The sequence below is a fragment of the Antedon bifida genome, chromosome 1 (assembly GCF_963402885.1).
Source record: "Antedon bifida chromosome 1, ecAntBifi1.1, whole genome shotgun sequence".
Classification (NCBI taxonomy): Eukaryota; Metazoa; Echinodermata; class Crinoidea; order Comatulida; family Antedonidae; genus Antedon; species Antedon bifida.
Genome location: NC_136226.1, coordinates 1692133 through 1710258, shown reverse-complemented (window position 1 = coordinate 1710258; position 18126 = coordinate 1692133). Strand labels below are relative to the sequence as shown.

Sequence of the window (18126 nt, the reverse complement as noted above, 5' to 3'; positions counted from 1 at the left end):
ACTGGTTCTTCTGTCATTGATTATGAAACAAAAATGGTTGTATTAACTACAAGTTTGATTTCCTGTGATGGGCTGCAAGTGCCACCCTTTGAAAGATGCTCATGATCACTTTGTTTTGCAATTTCAGGTGCTCTATGTGCCCCTCTCTCTATTGCAAGATCTGAATGTGTATTGCTGGTTAAAGATGGTACAGCAACTGCTGTACCATCGTGCCTTTCATTAAACAAATTAGTCGTTCCAGCTTTTACTCTCTAAACGTTATTTAAAAATCATGTGAGAGATCTTACTACTTGATTTAATTTTATTTATTTTTATAGCAACGGGAAAACAATCCACGTATTGCAGACCTTGTGGAAAAGCTGAAGAATCATGGTTTTATGTTTACTGCTGATCTTCCTGGAACATTGGACCATCAAGGAGCTAAACCAAAATATAATAAGGTACAAACCAACAAGTGAAAATACTTACAAAACTTGTCATTGTAGTGTGCCTCTGAAAAAAACAATGAATAAAGAAATGTCAATTTAAATAACAAATGCATATGTCAGTAAAACCCAAAAAAGACACAAAATATGTCTTTATTTATTCTTTCTTTTTTCAGCACAGGTGTACTGTTTTTTTTAGAAGCAAATTTATATACGAATCAGTACAAACAAATATAAAATGAAAAAAGTAATCACAAAACAGAATTTTTTAAAGATAAAACAGATAGATTTTGAGTTGGTTGTTTTGGTATGATATTGTTGTCGTTATTCTCTAATAGAACACTCAACAAAGGACAGTGCATGCTAATGCACCATTTCTCAAAAAGACAAAGAAGCAAAAAATGTTTACAAATTTGGACAAAACAAAATCAAGTAAGTAAAGTTTACATTTTAATCTTAACCCTTTGAAAACGTGGCCCGTATCCCGTACGGGGTAATTTACTGTCCCAGGATGCGAGGCCCGTATATGTATGGGTTGACTTTTTGGTCACTGAATTTACCTTTGACTTGGGTAAAAAAAAAATACCAAAATAAAAATATTACAATATTTGAGGAAATTGTGACCATTTAGTATATGGCCGTTCTGCACTGTGTACGGCACCAATTTAGAGATACTTGTATAATAAACAATTTTGGATAGAGTTTTGATTGGGTGCATGTTCAACATAAATCAAGCCTTTTATTTAACATACACCAACTGTTTTTATTTATAGCAAACAAACAAAATGTTTCTGGTTCTTCAAAAAAATCCAAAAAGCGAAGACATAAGGTAAACATTGGTGTTTTGGCTTTATATTAACTGGGGTAATACAATTTCCAAAATAAATATTTTATTCTAAATATATATTTTTACTTTAGTCTGGAAATGCTGTGTTGCGTAGCCATGTTAGTACACCGCAAAACCATGCAACTCCACAAAATGGAGGTGAGGATAGAGGTTAATTTTGTTTATATAAAAAACATTTTAAAAACTTACAATTACAAAATACAATAAAATTATTCATACAACTGCAAGCAAAATGTAACCACTTTTGGCAAAAACAAATTTATTTAAGCTGATATATTTTCTTTCTTTCCTTAGGATCAAAAAATGAATCCAACAAGATTGTAACTGGACATGCAACAGAATGGATAGAAGCTTTAACTCTTAGATTAGCCTGCCGAAACTGCTTTACAAGGACTGCTTATTATGGACGAAGTGGCTATTATTATCACGGCAATTTGAGAAACCACAGCTGTTTTAAGGATGTTTTAATTTGTCCAGACACTAAAGCAACCAAAGCGTTCAAACGCAGTGTCTGGTGTCAAATTCGTGAACGTGTACATAAAGATTTTAAAGGTGAACACAAGCTTTGTTACTGCTATCAAGCAGATAAGCCATGTAAGGTTCCAGATTGTCAATTCCCACATACAGACGAAGAAAAACAGGTTTGGAATGCAGAAAGGAAAGGAAACTTCAATCGAAAAGAAGTTATGCTCCACCTGAAATCAAATACTCATAGATTGAAAACCAGTTTCCATGGATCTAATGTGCCTAGAAACATAAAGAAGACACCCCAACGTGGTGTTGTTATGATACAACAACAATCACTACCTGCTGTTCCACAACGTATCCAACCACTACAGCCAGCACCAACATTTATAAATCCACAGCATCAAACCCCTGTTGGCATGCAACCGCAGCCAACTACAATTTTAGCACCAGTTCCCGCAACTTTGCAACAATCTCCAAGACCTGTTGCCATGCAACTGCAGCCAACTACACTTTCTGCACCAGTTCCTAGACCTCTGCAACAATCTCAAAGACCTGTTGCCATGCAACCGCAGCCAACTATAATTTCTGCACCAGTTCCTAGACCTCTGCAACAATCTCCAAGACCTGTTGCCATGCAACCGCAGCCAATTAAAATTTCTGCATCAGTTCCTGGACTTCTGCAACCTGTTAGCATGCCACTTAGTAATTCAGCAAATCTGCTTTTTAAAAATAACTTGCCAGCATTGATAAATCAGCAGCCTGTTGCGGTCCCTGCATCTTGGCAACAACATCAAAGACCTGTTGGCATGTCATTTGGTAATTTTTCAAATGTTATCAAATCAAACCAAAACCAGTGGCCTAATACAGAACCTGTAAGTCCTTTAAGTTCACTTCCAATGGATAGACCTTCCTTTCCAGTTCAACATAAATTTCATCAATCTGAAAATCAACAGCTGAAAGCAGCAAAGCAACAGTCAGCATTGTTCAGTTCTCTTCTTGAAAAGGTTAAAGGTCGTTTCACTTACATATGTCAGCAATGCTGCTATTTGAAGCCTCCTTGTATAACTTTTCAAAACAGAAGTGATTCAAGATTTTGTGGACACCCTTGGAGGCAGCATCCATGGTCGACCTGTAAAATACTCGCACACGAAATACATGAAAATGGAAAAATAATACGATTTATAATAAGACCTAAGCTTCCTAACAACATAGCAGATCATTGCAGATACTATGTCAGATCATACTGTAAGAGGGGTGACAGCTGTAATTTTGCCCACGATTCCATAGAACTGGAAATCTGGAAGTTAGAACAAAGGTACGCAATTGATAGAGACTCTCTTGTGGAGTTTTGTGGATCCATGGCGGCACCCACTCGATTTGACAAACCAGTCAGTTCAGCTTTCCTCGACACCCTGGCAGCTAAGGAACAAGCAAAATGTCCATTCCACTTAAAATTTGTATGTGGAACATGCTGGAGCCGTGGAGGACAGCAACGAGGACAACATTGCAAAGACACAACAAAGTGTGAAGCTGGACATTCATGGAAAGAAAAGATTTGTCTTGTGTTTTCTGGTCAACAAAAGTGGATTAAAGTCAATGGCAGACATCCAAATCTTAGACCCAATACTAAACCTGTGATGTGTAAGAACAAATCCAAATGTGACTATGCAGATAGACATGGACAGCAATGCATGCATTGTCATTCAGAGGAGGAAAAGCAAATTTGGATATTTATGGCAAAACACAAATGTAAGTAAAAAGCATTGTTAATTTTGTGGTTAATCTTACTCACCATGTTAAAAATATTAATGTAACATATTGCATATTTATGTTTTAGTGAAAAGCTTGGATGAGATTGTTGAAAGCCAGAATTTGTCAGCTAATAAAGAAAAACAAAAAGAAGTCCAAAAAAGTATCCCACAACGTGTCAATTACCATTGTACTTACTGTAAGATGGATTTTAATTCTACACCGACGCTTGAATTCCATATCAGCACTTTGAAACACAAACGTTGTGTTAACTCTGACACTGAAAGAAGCTGGAAACACCGAAGTCCACCACTTGGTGTTGTCAACGGACAGTATGTTATTTGTAACCGGTAAGAAACCTATATTATTCTAACTACTATTTTATATACAGCACATAAGATGGACATCTCAGATATATTGAAAGACATTCATCGGATGTATTTAAAAAATAATATAATATATTGTTATTTTCATGGTTAGACACAAAGAAAATAGTTGCCCCTACTCGAATGTGGACCCAGCTAACAACCAGTGCACACTGGCACACAGCCAGGAAGAATTGGAAGAATGGAAAGAAAGACATGAATATCGAATGATGAAAAGACGAAAAGCTAACGAGAGCAAACTCTTCTCATTCATGGATCAACTTTTGATTGAATACAACTCATCAACATCTGAGGTTAAATTGGTATGAAAAGTAGACAACTAAATATGTTAACATTATTTGTAGATTTTTGTTTTATTTTTAGATCTTTCAATTTTTAAATGATTTTTTCCTTTTTCATGTTGCATGTGTGACTCACTATATAACATGCAAAATTATGTAATAATCATAAAACAAAACTATTCATTTCACTGCAACATTAAAATTCATAATCATTAAAGTATATATCATTTATATTTATAGATCACTGAGAAAGAACCACCTGAAATTCAGATTAGTTGTGAGAAGAAACTAAACTGTTTTATCGATGCCATTGACAGAGAACGTGACAAAGTATTCAAAGATTGTTGGACATTCCAAGTGGAATGCATTGATGGAGTAAGTGAAGGTTTAAATTTTGTCTTTCTCTTTTGTAGCAAACTAACTTTCATTCAATTATCCTACACCATTAACATGTTTATAAATATACATTAAATAATGTTTTTTTTTTTAAATAGAAAGCTTCTGGAGATTGATAAAATTCCATTTATTTAACATTTAAAATTGTATGCTTTTTTTAAGTGTCAACTTTTTAACAATATTTTTAATATCCATATTTAGGTAGAAAGGTTAAAACGTGTTGGCCTACTTTACGATGAACATCGCTTGCACTTTTTTTTGTCACATCCAAAAGAAGAAAATAAACCTCAAGTCTGTCCTGGAAATTTAATCATGGATGGATATACATATACCGTAGATGTACATTTCACCAGCAACATGCTTGGAAGTTTCCATCAGTGGGTTGTCTTTGATTTTGGGAAGAAGCCAGTTATGGTTCGAAAACTTAATGTTCATGTTGGTGCAAAAGAAGACCGTCCTAAATACATGAAGCAGTTGAGTGAACGTCAGTCCACCATTGTTTGGGACACAAGTAATACAGAGATAATCCGACCACCTGAACCAAGCCCTATTGAAGAAGACCTCATCAGGAAATACAAGCCACCAAGTGCAAATCTAAATATTGATGATTTAAATGTAGGCGAGCTAACTCAGGAGAATTACAAACATAGGATGCACAAAATGGTGCATTTGGAGGAAAGGGACAGAATGAAAAAGATCAACAGGTATTATTTATTATTTTAGTAGATACTGTAGGCCTTATACTACTACATTTATAACAATTTTTGTATGTTTTGACATGTTTGGATATACTGCGCTTACAATACTGCCCCTTTACATTTCATTTCATACTTTTTATATTTTATTTTCAATTAGAAGTTTTACTTTTTTGAACAATTTTCAAATCATTATTTGATGTATGTGAATAAAGCGATTGGTCAAACTTGCTTGTTTGATCAATATATCTTTATCGTTTCAAATTAATTAATTAAATTTCAGTATATCACCGGGCGGTTTAGAATTAATGTTCTTTGCCTGATTTGTTTATATATATATATATATATATAATGAAGAATAATAACATGTTTTTCATAATTTTAGGTTCAACACAATGACAGAAATAGAAATTGAAAGTACTATCACAGTTGAATCCTATGCTGGTACCGAAATGTTCATTGCTCAAAATGGTGAACTCTTTGGTAAAATAGAACTAACTGAAACTCTAAACTGTGACACAGAATCCAGCCAGATTATCATGGAGTCTGTACAAAGTGTATTGTGCAAATTTAATTCAGAATCAAATAAAGCTTATGAACTTAAAATTGTATCCAATGAAAGCATCAATGGTCGCACAAAAGACTACATCTATGTAACTCTGAATGCGAAGTTTGTAGAAAAACTAAAACTGAAAGCAAAAACTAAAATAAGTATTGAAGTTCAGTTCCAGGTTGAGCGCTTATTTTTCTGTGAAATGCACTACGCTATTGATAGCTTGGAAAACATGGATTTTGTGTTTCCAATAGCTGGAGAAAAACTAGCCATTCCAGCTGGTTTGGCTACTGATGTTCTCAATGAAAAACAAGAACAAGCAGTAGAGTATATGCGTATGGCAGGAACTACGACAGTCTGTGGGCCACCATTGGTGATATATGGGCCATTTGGTACAGGAAAAACACGAACCATGGCAGAGTCTGTAACGAAGATCCTTCTGAGACACGGTACCAAGGTTTTGATTTGCACCATGTCCAATAGGTTTGTAAATTAATTTGCTTATGATAAGTACAGATAATCGCATAATTTTATTTATGGTACTTTAATTTTTAATTGTCCATAAGGTAGGTAAGTATAACTTCATTGCTCAAAATAAGAATTAAATAAGAAATAAATCTACAGATGAATATGACATTTTATTTAGTGTTCTTAATTTTTTTATTATCTTATTTAGTGGGGCAGATTTGTACATTACTGAACATTTAGATGAATATTTAGATGAATATTTAACAACTTACCCAAAACGTACAGGGCTTAAACCAACGCTGCTTCGAGTGTACCAATCTGAACGACGTATTGGGACCATACCTTCAGTTGTTAGGAAGTATTGTCTGATTGACAAAACCACAAACACAATCAATCTACCAACCAGAGATGATGTGAAGAGATCTAGAGTTGTCATCTGTACCCTTAATATGGCATTAAGATTAGTATCTCTGAACTTGAAAGGTCATTTCACACACATACTAATTGATGAGGCAGGTCAGGCATTAGAGACTCAAGCTATTATGCCGTTAGCAATGGCAGAGTGGAACACATGTGTAGCAATTGCTGGAGATCATATTCAAATGAGTCCAAAGGTAAATAGATCCTTAAAAAAACATTTTACTTAGACTTGGAGAACCAAAGGACTTAATTACCTGGGTAAGTTAATGACTTACCCACTAAATCAATCAAGCCTGAACTAAATGATCAAGTCTGAACTAAATAATTAAGCCTGAACTAGCCCTTAAATTCAACCGAATTATAAAGACTGACAATTTCTTTCAATGAAATGTATTTCTAATAGGTCTATTCTGAGGAGGCACGCATTGGTGGATTTGATCGATCTATTCTTAAGCGCCTACATGATCATTACGAAAAAACAGGCGACCAAAATACTATATTTCTGCATCACAACTACCGAACATGTAAAGAAATTCTAACATTTGTGTCCGACATATTTTACAAAACCAAACTAAGTTCCAAGAAGTTGCACCCACCACACCCAACTCTGTACCCGTTATCGTTTTATGCTGTCAGGGGCCAAGATCACCTTGTAGGAACATCATATTGTAATAGAGATGAAGTAGTAGAACTTGGATTCAGAGTTGAGGGTCTTTATCGCAACTGGCCAACAGAATGGGGAGAGAAAAAAAGTATTGGTGTTGTTACACCATATAATTCTCAGGTACGTAAATCGCTGTTTTGCATAAATATGGTACATTCACCACAGATACCGTCAATCTTTGAATTGTAACATTTGGTTATTATTCTTTGATTGTTTTTTAGGGTGGGTTACTATTAGAAGGGGGGTTACTATGAGAGTAGTGGGTTAATATTACTAATCTTAAATTACGCACCTGTAAATAGTAATCCACCCCCAACTTTTCCAGTCAGCAACTCATAGCATAATATAACAGTACGAATAAACAAATTTGGTTGAACTCTAACTTTATTTTATAAACTCAAAAACACTCAATCCTTCCCCACTCCCGAGATCAACATGCATATCTCCTTATTTTCAAAATACGACCAGTCTTCATAATGAAAAGAAAAATACAAAATAAACAAATGTTGATTTTAGTGTCATTTTGTCAATAGTTTTTGTGACTCCAATAATAACCCCCATGGGTTACTATTAGCGTAGTGTGTTATTATTATAGATTGATTTATAAGGTGGGTTACTATTAGAAGGGGTGTTACTATTAGAGTGTGGGTTACTATTAGAAGATTTACAGTATACAGCATTGATAGGCCTTTAACATTTATTAATTTCAGGTGCGTGAAATCCGTAAAGAACTTCGAAGACGCAAGTTGAACGATGTAACAGTTGAGGGTGTAAGAAATGTACAAGGTAATTTATTTTGTAGACAACATTATATACAGCAATTCTGCACAGGTTATTCAAGTTTTCACTCAATCTATATTGTTACAATATTGAAGAACGTAAATTCAAGAGTAAACTGCAATTCATTATTACAACTTGCATATATTATTTCTTAAAGGTAAAGAATTCCGAGCATTATTCATCAGTGTTGTACGAACAAGAGCAACCTTAGTGAAGACACATGTTGCTGCTAAATACAACAGCCCGGACGAAAGTGCAGAATTTTACTATGGATTCCTTTCTGATGAAAAGCTGTTAAACACTGCATTTACACGAGCCAAATCTCTTCTGATGGTTGTTGGAGATCCTATAGCGATGTGTTCTATTGGTCTTTGTTCAAAGGTTTGGGAGAAGTTTCTCCAGAAATGTGAGAATCACGGAAGTTTATATCCAACTAATTTAACTCTGCAACAAATACGTGGAGACATTGACGCTACGAACATTGGACTCAATCCATTTGCTGCTCCTTTCAAACCATCTGTCATCAAAGAAAAATCTGTGGATGTCCCAAAGAGAAAGAAGCCAGCAGAAGATAAAATAACAAGACAGATTAGCGAGGATTTTCCACGTTTATCCACAATAAGTAGAGATGACTCAGAAAACTTTGTCAGTGGTGATTTTTCTTTTTTCACAGAAATACCAGCGGATTTCTGTGAATCTGAACAATGGCAGTCGGAAGATGAAGAAGAAATTGATGAGAAAAAAATCAATGATTCAATTCTGAAAGAACTTAGAAGACAAGTTAACCAAGAAATGAAAACCGACAATGTATCAGCTGCAAATGAAAATGGATCATCTTCAAATTTGATAGAATCTAAAAGAAATGAGAAACCATCAATTCAGAAATTGGACAAAGGAAGCAATGAGGATTCTATTCCAGTAACAAAACAAAGAACCAATTTTCAAGAAAAACAAGAGTTAGAACAAATTGCAATAAAGTTATTTGTTCCAGAAAAAGACCATTCAAATCTTCAAGGTTCTGAATTCTTTGAAGAGTACGATCCAGAAGACACCAACATAAGTAGCGAAGAATTAGATCAAGACAAGAAGTATGAACCACTGCTTGAATCAGAACCAGAAAAATATAAGAAATGCAAATTTCATCTTGATGTTCGAGGAAAGACATACGCTACCACTTTAGAGGAAGATATTCTAATGAATATTTCAATAATAAGTAAGCATAACAGAGGGCGTGCTCTAAACAATGATGAAGTTATCATAGAAGTGCAAGAAAATGAAGAAATTCTTGAAGAAGTTGACATCAAAGCATTGGATAATCCAGAAAATGAAGAAAAATCTAAAAAAATGTATGGTAAGGTTGTCCAGGTCTTGAAGAGAGCATCTGACCCCTACTTGCGTAAACTAGTTTGCATGCTAGATCAGCATAGTAACAGCCTTATGGTACCCGTAAACAAAGACTTCCCAAAACTTTGCATACAGACAAAGGACAAAAACAAATCACCGAGTGAGGATGTTACTGTAGACATATACACCTTAAGTAAACAGGTCAACAGTGATAAGCCATTTTATTCAGAAAGGAAAGTTGTGGTGACCAACAAGGACCGTCTTCATAAACTGTTTGTGGTACGCTATTGGAAATGGCACGATAAAATGACGTATCCAATGGGATTTGTTACAGAAGAGCTGCCTCCAGCCACTAACAAAGCAGAGGGGATTAGAATTCTAAAGCTTATACATGGAGTTGAAGATACCTGGAAGAAGAAAGTCCGTGAAGAACTTGACAAGACGTTTTCAGAAAACTGGAAAATTCCAGAAGATGAAATGAAAAAGAGAACTGATTTCAGAAATAGTGAAGCATTCACTATCGACCCAAAAGGTTGTCAAGATATTGATGATGCACTTAGCATACGTAAACTTTCTGACAGTCATTATGAAGTTGGAGTTCATATCGCTGATGTCAGCTATTTTGTAGGAAACAAAACATTGCTTGATGAAGAGGCAAAGAAAAGAGCCACTACATATTATCCAACACTTTCAGCTCCCATCAACATGCTGCCATCACGACTTAGTACCAACTTTTGCAGTTTAATTCCAGGAAAAGATAGATTAGCAATGTCTGTGTTTATGGACATAAGAAATGACGGTCTACATTCTAACACAAAAATAGTGAAATCTGTGATTCAATCCAGACAAAAATTCATGTACAAAGAAGTAGAAGACATCATTCATAATGGAAACAATGATGTAAAACCATCCATTGTAACTGCAATTCATGTACTGAATGAATTAGCTCAGAAGACTCGTGCAGCGCGCCTTAAGGAAGGTAGATTTTCATACAATGAGGATGAAAATGAAGAAGAGGCATCATGTCCTCTTGCACATTCACTGATTGAAGAATTCATGATCCTTGCAAACAAAGCTGTCGCAGAGTATTTGATGGAAATATTTCCTCAATGTGTGCCACTCAGAAGGCAGCTCTCTCCAGATCCTGATACTCTCCAGGAATTTCAAGTCAAACACTTACCTCACATCAGAAACAGTAAAGAGATGTTAGGGAAGTTTAAAGAATATGCTGATTCTTCACAGTGCAATTGTGATGATGTCTGTAAATGTGGTGAACAAAGTAACACAATTACAATGCAGACACGGGAATGGAACCAGTTGGTGGAAATTGTAAATAATATCAAGCAAGGTTCCGATGCCAGTCTTGCTGAAATGATGAAGATTATCCAGATTGTTTGTACTGATAATAAACACCCAAAGCTCTCTGTGATGATGGCACACTACTACATGATACAAGAGAAGTCGGATTACAAATGTTCTGGTCAAAGCATTTCCGATGGTCGAGATCTGGCACATCATTCTCTTGAAGTTGACTTCTACATTCACTTTACATCTCCAATAAGACGTTACATTGACATAGTTGTGCACCGCCTTATAGATGCAGCTATCAACCAACAAGACAAACCTTACACTGAAGAAGAAATCAGTTCCATCTGCTATAACTCAACAATTAAATCGTCAAATGCCAAGGCTTTTGAAAAAAGAACAAAGTTGTTCACGATGGCTTTACAGTTGAAAGAGGTATCAATTTCATGTTTATCTACTGTGGAACAAGCATCTGATAAAAATATTAGCTTTGTCTTCCCTAGATTTATGCAAATTACTGGTAAGGCTGTGGGCTTAAACAAGTTAAAGCCATCAAAAAGACCAGGGGTTGATATTGATATTATTATTAATTTATCATGGAAGCAAAGAATATATGATGCAAAAGCAAAACCTACTGAGGTTCTACCAAAAATGGACAGCTCTACAGGAGAACTAGATGCAAACCGTTTTGTTGTTACTTTTAGCAGTACTCATTGGCAAGAAATTCTTTCTGGAATCGAAGATGACGATATCCATCAAATTCGAGCTGCAATGCATTATGCTGCCCAAGAAATTGAAACTACCGAGAAAGAAAAAAATCAAAGAACTATAGTTAAAAGTGAGAATGGAAAATTGTTGAAGAAAGAAGTCACATCTGAAATACTAGATCGGCACGGAAACAGATATCATTTTGTGGAGTTTGAAAGAGAATACACTCTAGGGCACATGGTTGAAGTTAAGCTTATGGCAGGACTTGAACGAGGAATTCCTGAACCTAAAATCCAACTCTTCAACTTGACACCTGAACTGGACATATGTTTAGAACATCGTTCCGATCCTGTTACGTGTTTCTCTCAGTTAGCAAATAAGAAACCTAGAGGGGCGAATGACATACCCACATATCAGAAACGTTGGTTGGCAGTGCTATCAATGGAATCTGCATCAAATGCTGTGTCTGAAGATGACAGTCTCATCATCAGAAATGTCTCAATCGATTGGACATTTGATTCAGATAAACAGAGTTACAATGGTGTGTTTCAGCTACCAACCGATTTCTGTGTCGATCGAAGTATAAGGTAGTTATATCTTTTCAGCTTTTATAATAAGTTCCAAATTAAGTTCCAAATTTAACAAACCTAATGTAGAATTTATGGTTTTGTAAAACACTGTAGGCATAGTTTATACTGTATATACAGTAAACATCCTGTATAAACAAGAACTTTCAATCCCATTATATTATTTCATAATTCAACATTTCTACTGTGGTTGGAAATTCATGCATACAGTATAATTATTTATACCATTTATGTAGCACTCCAAGGTTACTCAAATTTTTAGACAAGCCAAGGAGATGAAATTAGTATAGTACTTACATAAGCATATTATAGGAGTTTTATACAATTTAATTTCAGATTTTATCACTCTGATTATTTATGTGTTCGCTACTCTGGCCTCGACGTACCACACAAAAAGCTAAGTCAGAATCGCTCTGAAGTTAAATCTACTTGGGTTGGCCATTGCTACACAACAGAAGTTGACCTGGATAAAATGCAGAAAAAAATTTGCATTAGGTTAAACCAGTCTGTCTCGTCCCTGCCACAGAGTGTACTCTATCCAAAGCCAAAAAAGAAACCTCTTTGTATTATTGAGCTCATTCCAAGAGGAAAATCAGATAGGTGAGTTTAAACGTTAACTTAACACATACATCTTTGGTACTACTGTAATAAATTCCATAGTATATACTATAGGGGGTTTAAAAAAGTCCTGCTCGGAAAAAAGATTATGTTCATTGTCTACTAAGTTATGATTTTGCATCACATGTGAACAACCTACTACAACATTAGTCTGGATGCTGCTACAACATCTTAATGTAACAAATTTGTTATTGAGTCTAACAATATTAAAAACAGTTTGTGAATTTGCAGTTTTGATATTTTAAATTATTTGAATTTTTTTATCCAAAGGCGCCTTGAAAAGGCTGTAAATGGTCTTAGTGAAAACAAGTTAAATCGAGATATTGTTCTTCTTAAAAAGCACAAGATGGGAGGAAAGGAAGATAGTAAGATTTATTTTGAACTTATTATTTAAAAAAATGTTGGTGCACTTAAAAAAAAAGACAGGTTGCTTCTTAACTCTTTGAACATTTTTTTAAAGGTTCTACTGCAAACATACTTGCTGGAATTGCAAAAACAATTAAAGTTGGAAAAATAAAAGGTGTAGGTTTGCCACCACCAAATAATGTTCAAAAGCAAGCAATTGAGGCAGCTCTGGAAAAACCATTTACAGTTATACAAGGACCTCCAGGTAAAGTAGGATGTCATTGCACAGATATAAATAATGTATTCAATTGTTTACTTATTGAATTTCATTATAGATGCCAGGTGTAAGTGTTGTAACATTGTATTATAATGATTTCAGGAACTGGAAAAACTGTAACAGGAGCACAACTAGCATATTACTTTTCTGAGATGAACACAAAAATACCACCTACTGGTAAAGGCAGGCCACAGGTTCTCTACTGCGGACCATCTAATAAGTCTGTTGACGTTGTGGCTGGTAATTTCTTTTGATTTGACTTGATAAAATAACTCATAATTGGATAATATATTGCTGTGGCGCGTAGCGTGAATGATATTGCCTTAAGGTAGGAGTCCGACGAGTGCTAGAGAAAATTGAATTCAATTCAAAAAACATTTATTTACATCCAAAAGATAAAAGTAACAAAACAATAATGACAAGAGATAATTTAGAAAAAGGACGAAGGCAAAATAAATAAAAAATTAATTAATTAAAAATAATGAAATAAAATAAAAATAAACATAATACCAGTAGATAAAAGTTGAAAATATAAAGTAAAAATGATAAGCAGAAAAAAGTACATCTGCAAGGCATAGTAATGAATAAAAGAATAAAAGAAATAAATGTAGCAAGTCACGGAACATGAAACAACGACCATATCGAACAAATCGCTTTAGTAACATGACAAAAAGTTGAGACATGTCTGCAGTTTTGATTCTTAAGCAGCGTTTCTCTAGTCTTTTGAATGGGATATTGGTTGAGTTTATATAAATACACCAGGAACAATTTAGCTGTACACTAATTAGAAAATAGTATTGAATTGTTTACTATTAGTGCTTCTAATAGATTCTTAATTCTATGACTTGTCAAAGGCTCAACAATTCATCAAGTAATTGTCTTTTTGTTATTATTAGGTTATTTAAAAAAGTTTCCAGGATTACCTATTGTTCGAGTTTACAGTGAAACTATTGAGAAGAAAGATTTTCCATTGCCATGGGAAAAAAACATCGGGAAAAAAGCTGATATACAGTCCTCTACTGACCCTGATCATGTCAATGTTGCATTACACCATCTCATCAGGACCGGTGACAATTCTAAGAGTGCTGAAATATGCAAGCTCGATCGAGAATTTCGACGTCTGAGACCAGAAACAGTCGTTACTAAGGAAACAAGATCAAGATATTTAAAACTGATAGATTCAGCAAAGGTAAACCCAAATTTTACTCAAATGAGACTTTCGTATAAAATGATTGACAATTTTAAAATCAGTTGTTATTGCATTGTTGAAAATATTACTGTATATATTATTCCTAATAATTACAGGAAGAAGAACTTAAGAAATATAAAATCATCTTAGCAACTTGCAATTCAGCAGGCTCTAATTGTGTCAAGGAATACTGCAGTATTATACAGTGTATCATAGATGAAGCAGGGATGTGTAGTGAACCTGAGTCTCTTATCCCTCTTGTTATGTGTTCACCTTACCAAGTTGTACTTATTGGAGATCACAAACAGTTGAGGTAAGAATGAAATGTCAATCTGAAACTGGGAAGCGCTTTGTCTATGACCGAGTATAAACCTGCCCCAACCTTCTCTTTAAATAAGGCTAAATTCGAACACAAGACATTGATAAATTCCTTGTTGTAAATCGAGTATTATCCTCATTTTCACCAGATTTCACACCCAGTCCTCATGTGAGTATTGGATTTTATTTAATAATATAATTGTGTTCATTTATTTTCAGACCAATCATTAAAGAGAAGCATGCAGAGGATTTAGGTATGGGTATATCTCTACTAGAGCGTTACGAGGCAAGGACAATGATGTTAACTATACAGTACAGAATGGTAAGTCTACTATTTTAATTTCTATTTCAAAAGGAATACAATAAAAAATGCAACATATTGCTATATTGCAAGAACTGCCATTAGTACAACCATGCTGTTTTTATAGTGTTTGCTCACATTTAATTTTTTCATTTCTTATAGCACCAAAAAATCTGTGAGTTTCCATCAAGCGCTTTCTATGATAAAAAATTGGTGACAGACGATTCTGTTAAAAATCGTAAAACCGAAAACTGGCAAAGGAACTTTTGGCCAGCTGGTTCCAGTTGTCCAACCGTATTCTGTCACGTGTATGGAAAAGAGGAGACACTGACTGTTAACAGCTCAGAAGGAAGTGAACAAAGTAAAAGCAACCCACAGGAGGTGTATCATGTGGTTAGTTATAGGCCTAAATCTTTGTACAAATGTTACTGTTATGATACAAGGTGTACTTTTAATATATAAATGTTGTCAATTTTTATTTGATGTAGGTGAGAATTGCTTGTAAACTGTTGGACAAGGGAGTGCAACCTAAGGATATTTTGATACTATCGCAGTATCGCTTGCAATGTCAACGAATCAGAGATGATCTGAAAGTGCGTGGAATAGAGGAGGTTCAAGTATCAACTGTGGTACTCAGTCAAGGTCAATTCATTTCTCATATATGTACATGAACTTGTTAGACATGAACAGACAAAAGTAACAGACATATTTACTTCTGTGGCCAAATTACTTTCATTGCATTTTTCTAATATGGGAATCACTGATGAAACAAATTACGAAAAAGATTTATTTAGATAGTTTGATATTTGTTCACATAATGTGATTAGTTTCTCTTCATGAACATAAATAGAAAAACAAAACTACAAATCACAATTAGTGATACTATGAATTTTTTTTTTTGGCATTAAACAAATTTATTTTCCATCCACTAGGAAGTGAATGTGATTACGTAATCATGTCAACTGTACGTTCATTACCAAGAGTTGAGATTGAAAAGAGACCAAGTATTAGATGGATGAAGATGAATTTAGGTTTTATAGCTGATGAAAACCAAATGAATGTGGCACTGACCAGAGCCAAGAAAGGACTCATTCTTATAGGTAAGTACTATGAGATAATAAAGAAATAGCGACAAGGACAAAGTTTGGGCTCCATTTTCATTTAAAAAAGTAATTCTTTTATCACATGACATGACTACAACCAAGCCAATAAAGATTAAGAAAAAAGTGTACTGATGGTTTAATAACCTTTTTCCCCCCAAAGGTAACCAGTACCTACTGGAAACTCACCCCAAGTGGAAGGAATTACTACAAATGTACAGGCAAAATAAATGCCTTGTTGATCACGCATCAGATTTCAAACCATAAGTTTGAATGTAGTAAGGCTATCAACCAAGAACATCTGATAAGTAAAGAAGAAACATCAAGCCATTCTCAACCATACTTTAGTTGCTTTTGGAAACACATGGTGTATCAAACTTTACTAAGACAAAAAAGAACTATTACATTATCATTCTGCAGTGACTATTTTCTTTTTTAAAAAAAAAAGAAAAGTATTTTTAGTAACGAAGATAAACTTTATATATAGATATATATTAGTAGTTAGTAATGTCATCATTTTAAAATCTTAAATGTAAATTTTGGCTTTGTAAAACTTTTGGATCTTAAATGTAAATCGTAATGATATGTAAACTACATTTTTGTGAAAAAATTATTTTGTTTTAATTTAAATTTTATTTTTTTATTTTAAATTTTATTTCATTCCAGACCAACAGTAAATCATCGCCACTAACAGGCAGGTTAAAACTACTTTAGATAAAAAATTACTTATTTTTTTATTATCATTTAGATTTTAACTAAAATATCCAAAGATTTTACAATGCATTAATTATTACACATATATTATACAGATGCACATTCAATTTTTAATATAAATTTTAAAGATGTTTTCTTTTTTTTCAATTGGTCCACTATTTTGTTTGTGATTTGATTCATGAATGTACGCATTTCTTCATTTCATCCACTAAGACTTTTTTTATTGAATATACTTAATGAAACACATTTTGTATATTTTTATACATTTTTCTTATTTTTATTGTCAGTAGCTTTAATGTAAAATTATGAAATAGTAATTTCACATCATTTTTAAAGTTGTAATTTGCTGAAAATGTATTTTAATATGTAATTATGACAATGGTTAATTAATGGTGATAATTATGATATTTTTAAAGTTTGTATAATCCACACATAATAAAAAAACTAAAGAAAAAAATAATTGGGAAAGTTGTTAAAAAGTGATTGATCAAAGTACAGTAAAGTGGGGTGCAGGTCAACTCGGCCCTAAACCGTCTCGTCAAGTCGGCCCCACGTCAAGTCGGCCCAAAGTCAACTCGGCCCCAAGTCAACTCATATGGATCTCTTGAACTCCCTAATGCTTCAAACCGGTCTTAACGCTCATTCACAGCGGGGTTTACGCTGCTTTCGCATCGTCATTTGTTAAAAAAACGGTCATTTTTGTCTTTACATCGCCATAACTACTACTCCGATTAAAAATTGCCTCACACTACACTAAAGCTTAAATAATAGTGGATATTATGATTTATACTTTAACTAAATCAGAGAAAAAAAAAAACCCCGTCAAATTATGTTTTAAAACATCTACTTAGTCAACCGCTGACAGCGTAGAGGCCGTATTTTGGTCGTATTTTTGGTAAGGCCATGCTTTAAATTCATCATTATCGTTACTCAAAGGGTACATACAAAAGATTGCCTCCAACTACACTAAAGATGAATATTCATAGATTCTGGTCACGTAATTTTTGTTCTGATTGGTTGAAAAAAAACCCCGTCAAAATTATGATTTGCATAACACTGAAAATTCAACATAGCGCGAACATTCAGATGATTTGGAATCCACCATTATCGAAGGGCTGAATGTGTTCGCAGAAATGATATTTGTTATTTTGTACTGCGCAATAACTTTTATAATATAGATGAAAAATA

General features: G+C 34.1%; 3 protein-coding genes across 3 annotated transcripts in view; 2 read left to right on the top strand and 1 right to left on the bottom strand.

Annotated features, from left to right (window-relative positions):
• LOC144837674 (3'-5' exoribonuclease HELZ2-like) overlaps positions 1-18126 on the top strand; it is a 107430-nt gene that overhangs the window by 3669 nt on the left and 85635 nt on the right. The gene's annotated exons all lie outside the window — the stretch shown is intronic.
• LOC144837003 (ubiquitin-like modifier-activating enzyme 5) overlaps positions 1-18126 on the bottom strand; it is a 100735-nt gene that overhangs the window by 30379 nt on the left and 52230 nt on the right. Inside the window, exon 3 of the mRNA XM_078691980.1 lies at positions 469-492. The gene's annotated coding sequence lies outside the window, so the exon portion shown is untranslated. The remainder of the gene's footprint in view (positions 1-468; positions 493-18126) is intronic.
• LOC144851667 (3'-5' exoribonuclease HELZ2-like) lies at positions 1060-16658 on the top strand. Its single transcript, XM_078709247.1, has 24 exons — positions 1060-1102; positions 1199-1254; positions 1344-1410; positions 1567-3489; positions 3578-3839; positions 3970-4177; positions 4397-4531; positions 4754-5256; positions 5633-6283; positions 6477-6882; positions 7092-7472; positions 8063-8138; positions 8290-12076; positions 12413-12676; positions 12965-13059; positions 13155-13304; positions 13419-13556; positions 14213-14505; positions 14622-14818; positions 15043-15145; positions 15287-15517; positions 15613-15766; positions 16057-16224; positions 16388-16658. The coding sequence occupies exons 1-24, from the start codon at positions 1060-1062 to the stop codon at positions 16489-16491; spliced, it is 10395 nt and encodes a 3464-aa protein (XP_078565373.1). The 3' UTR covers positions 16492-16658.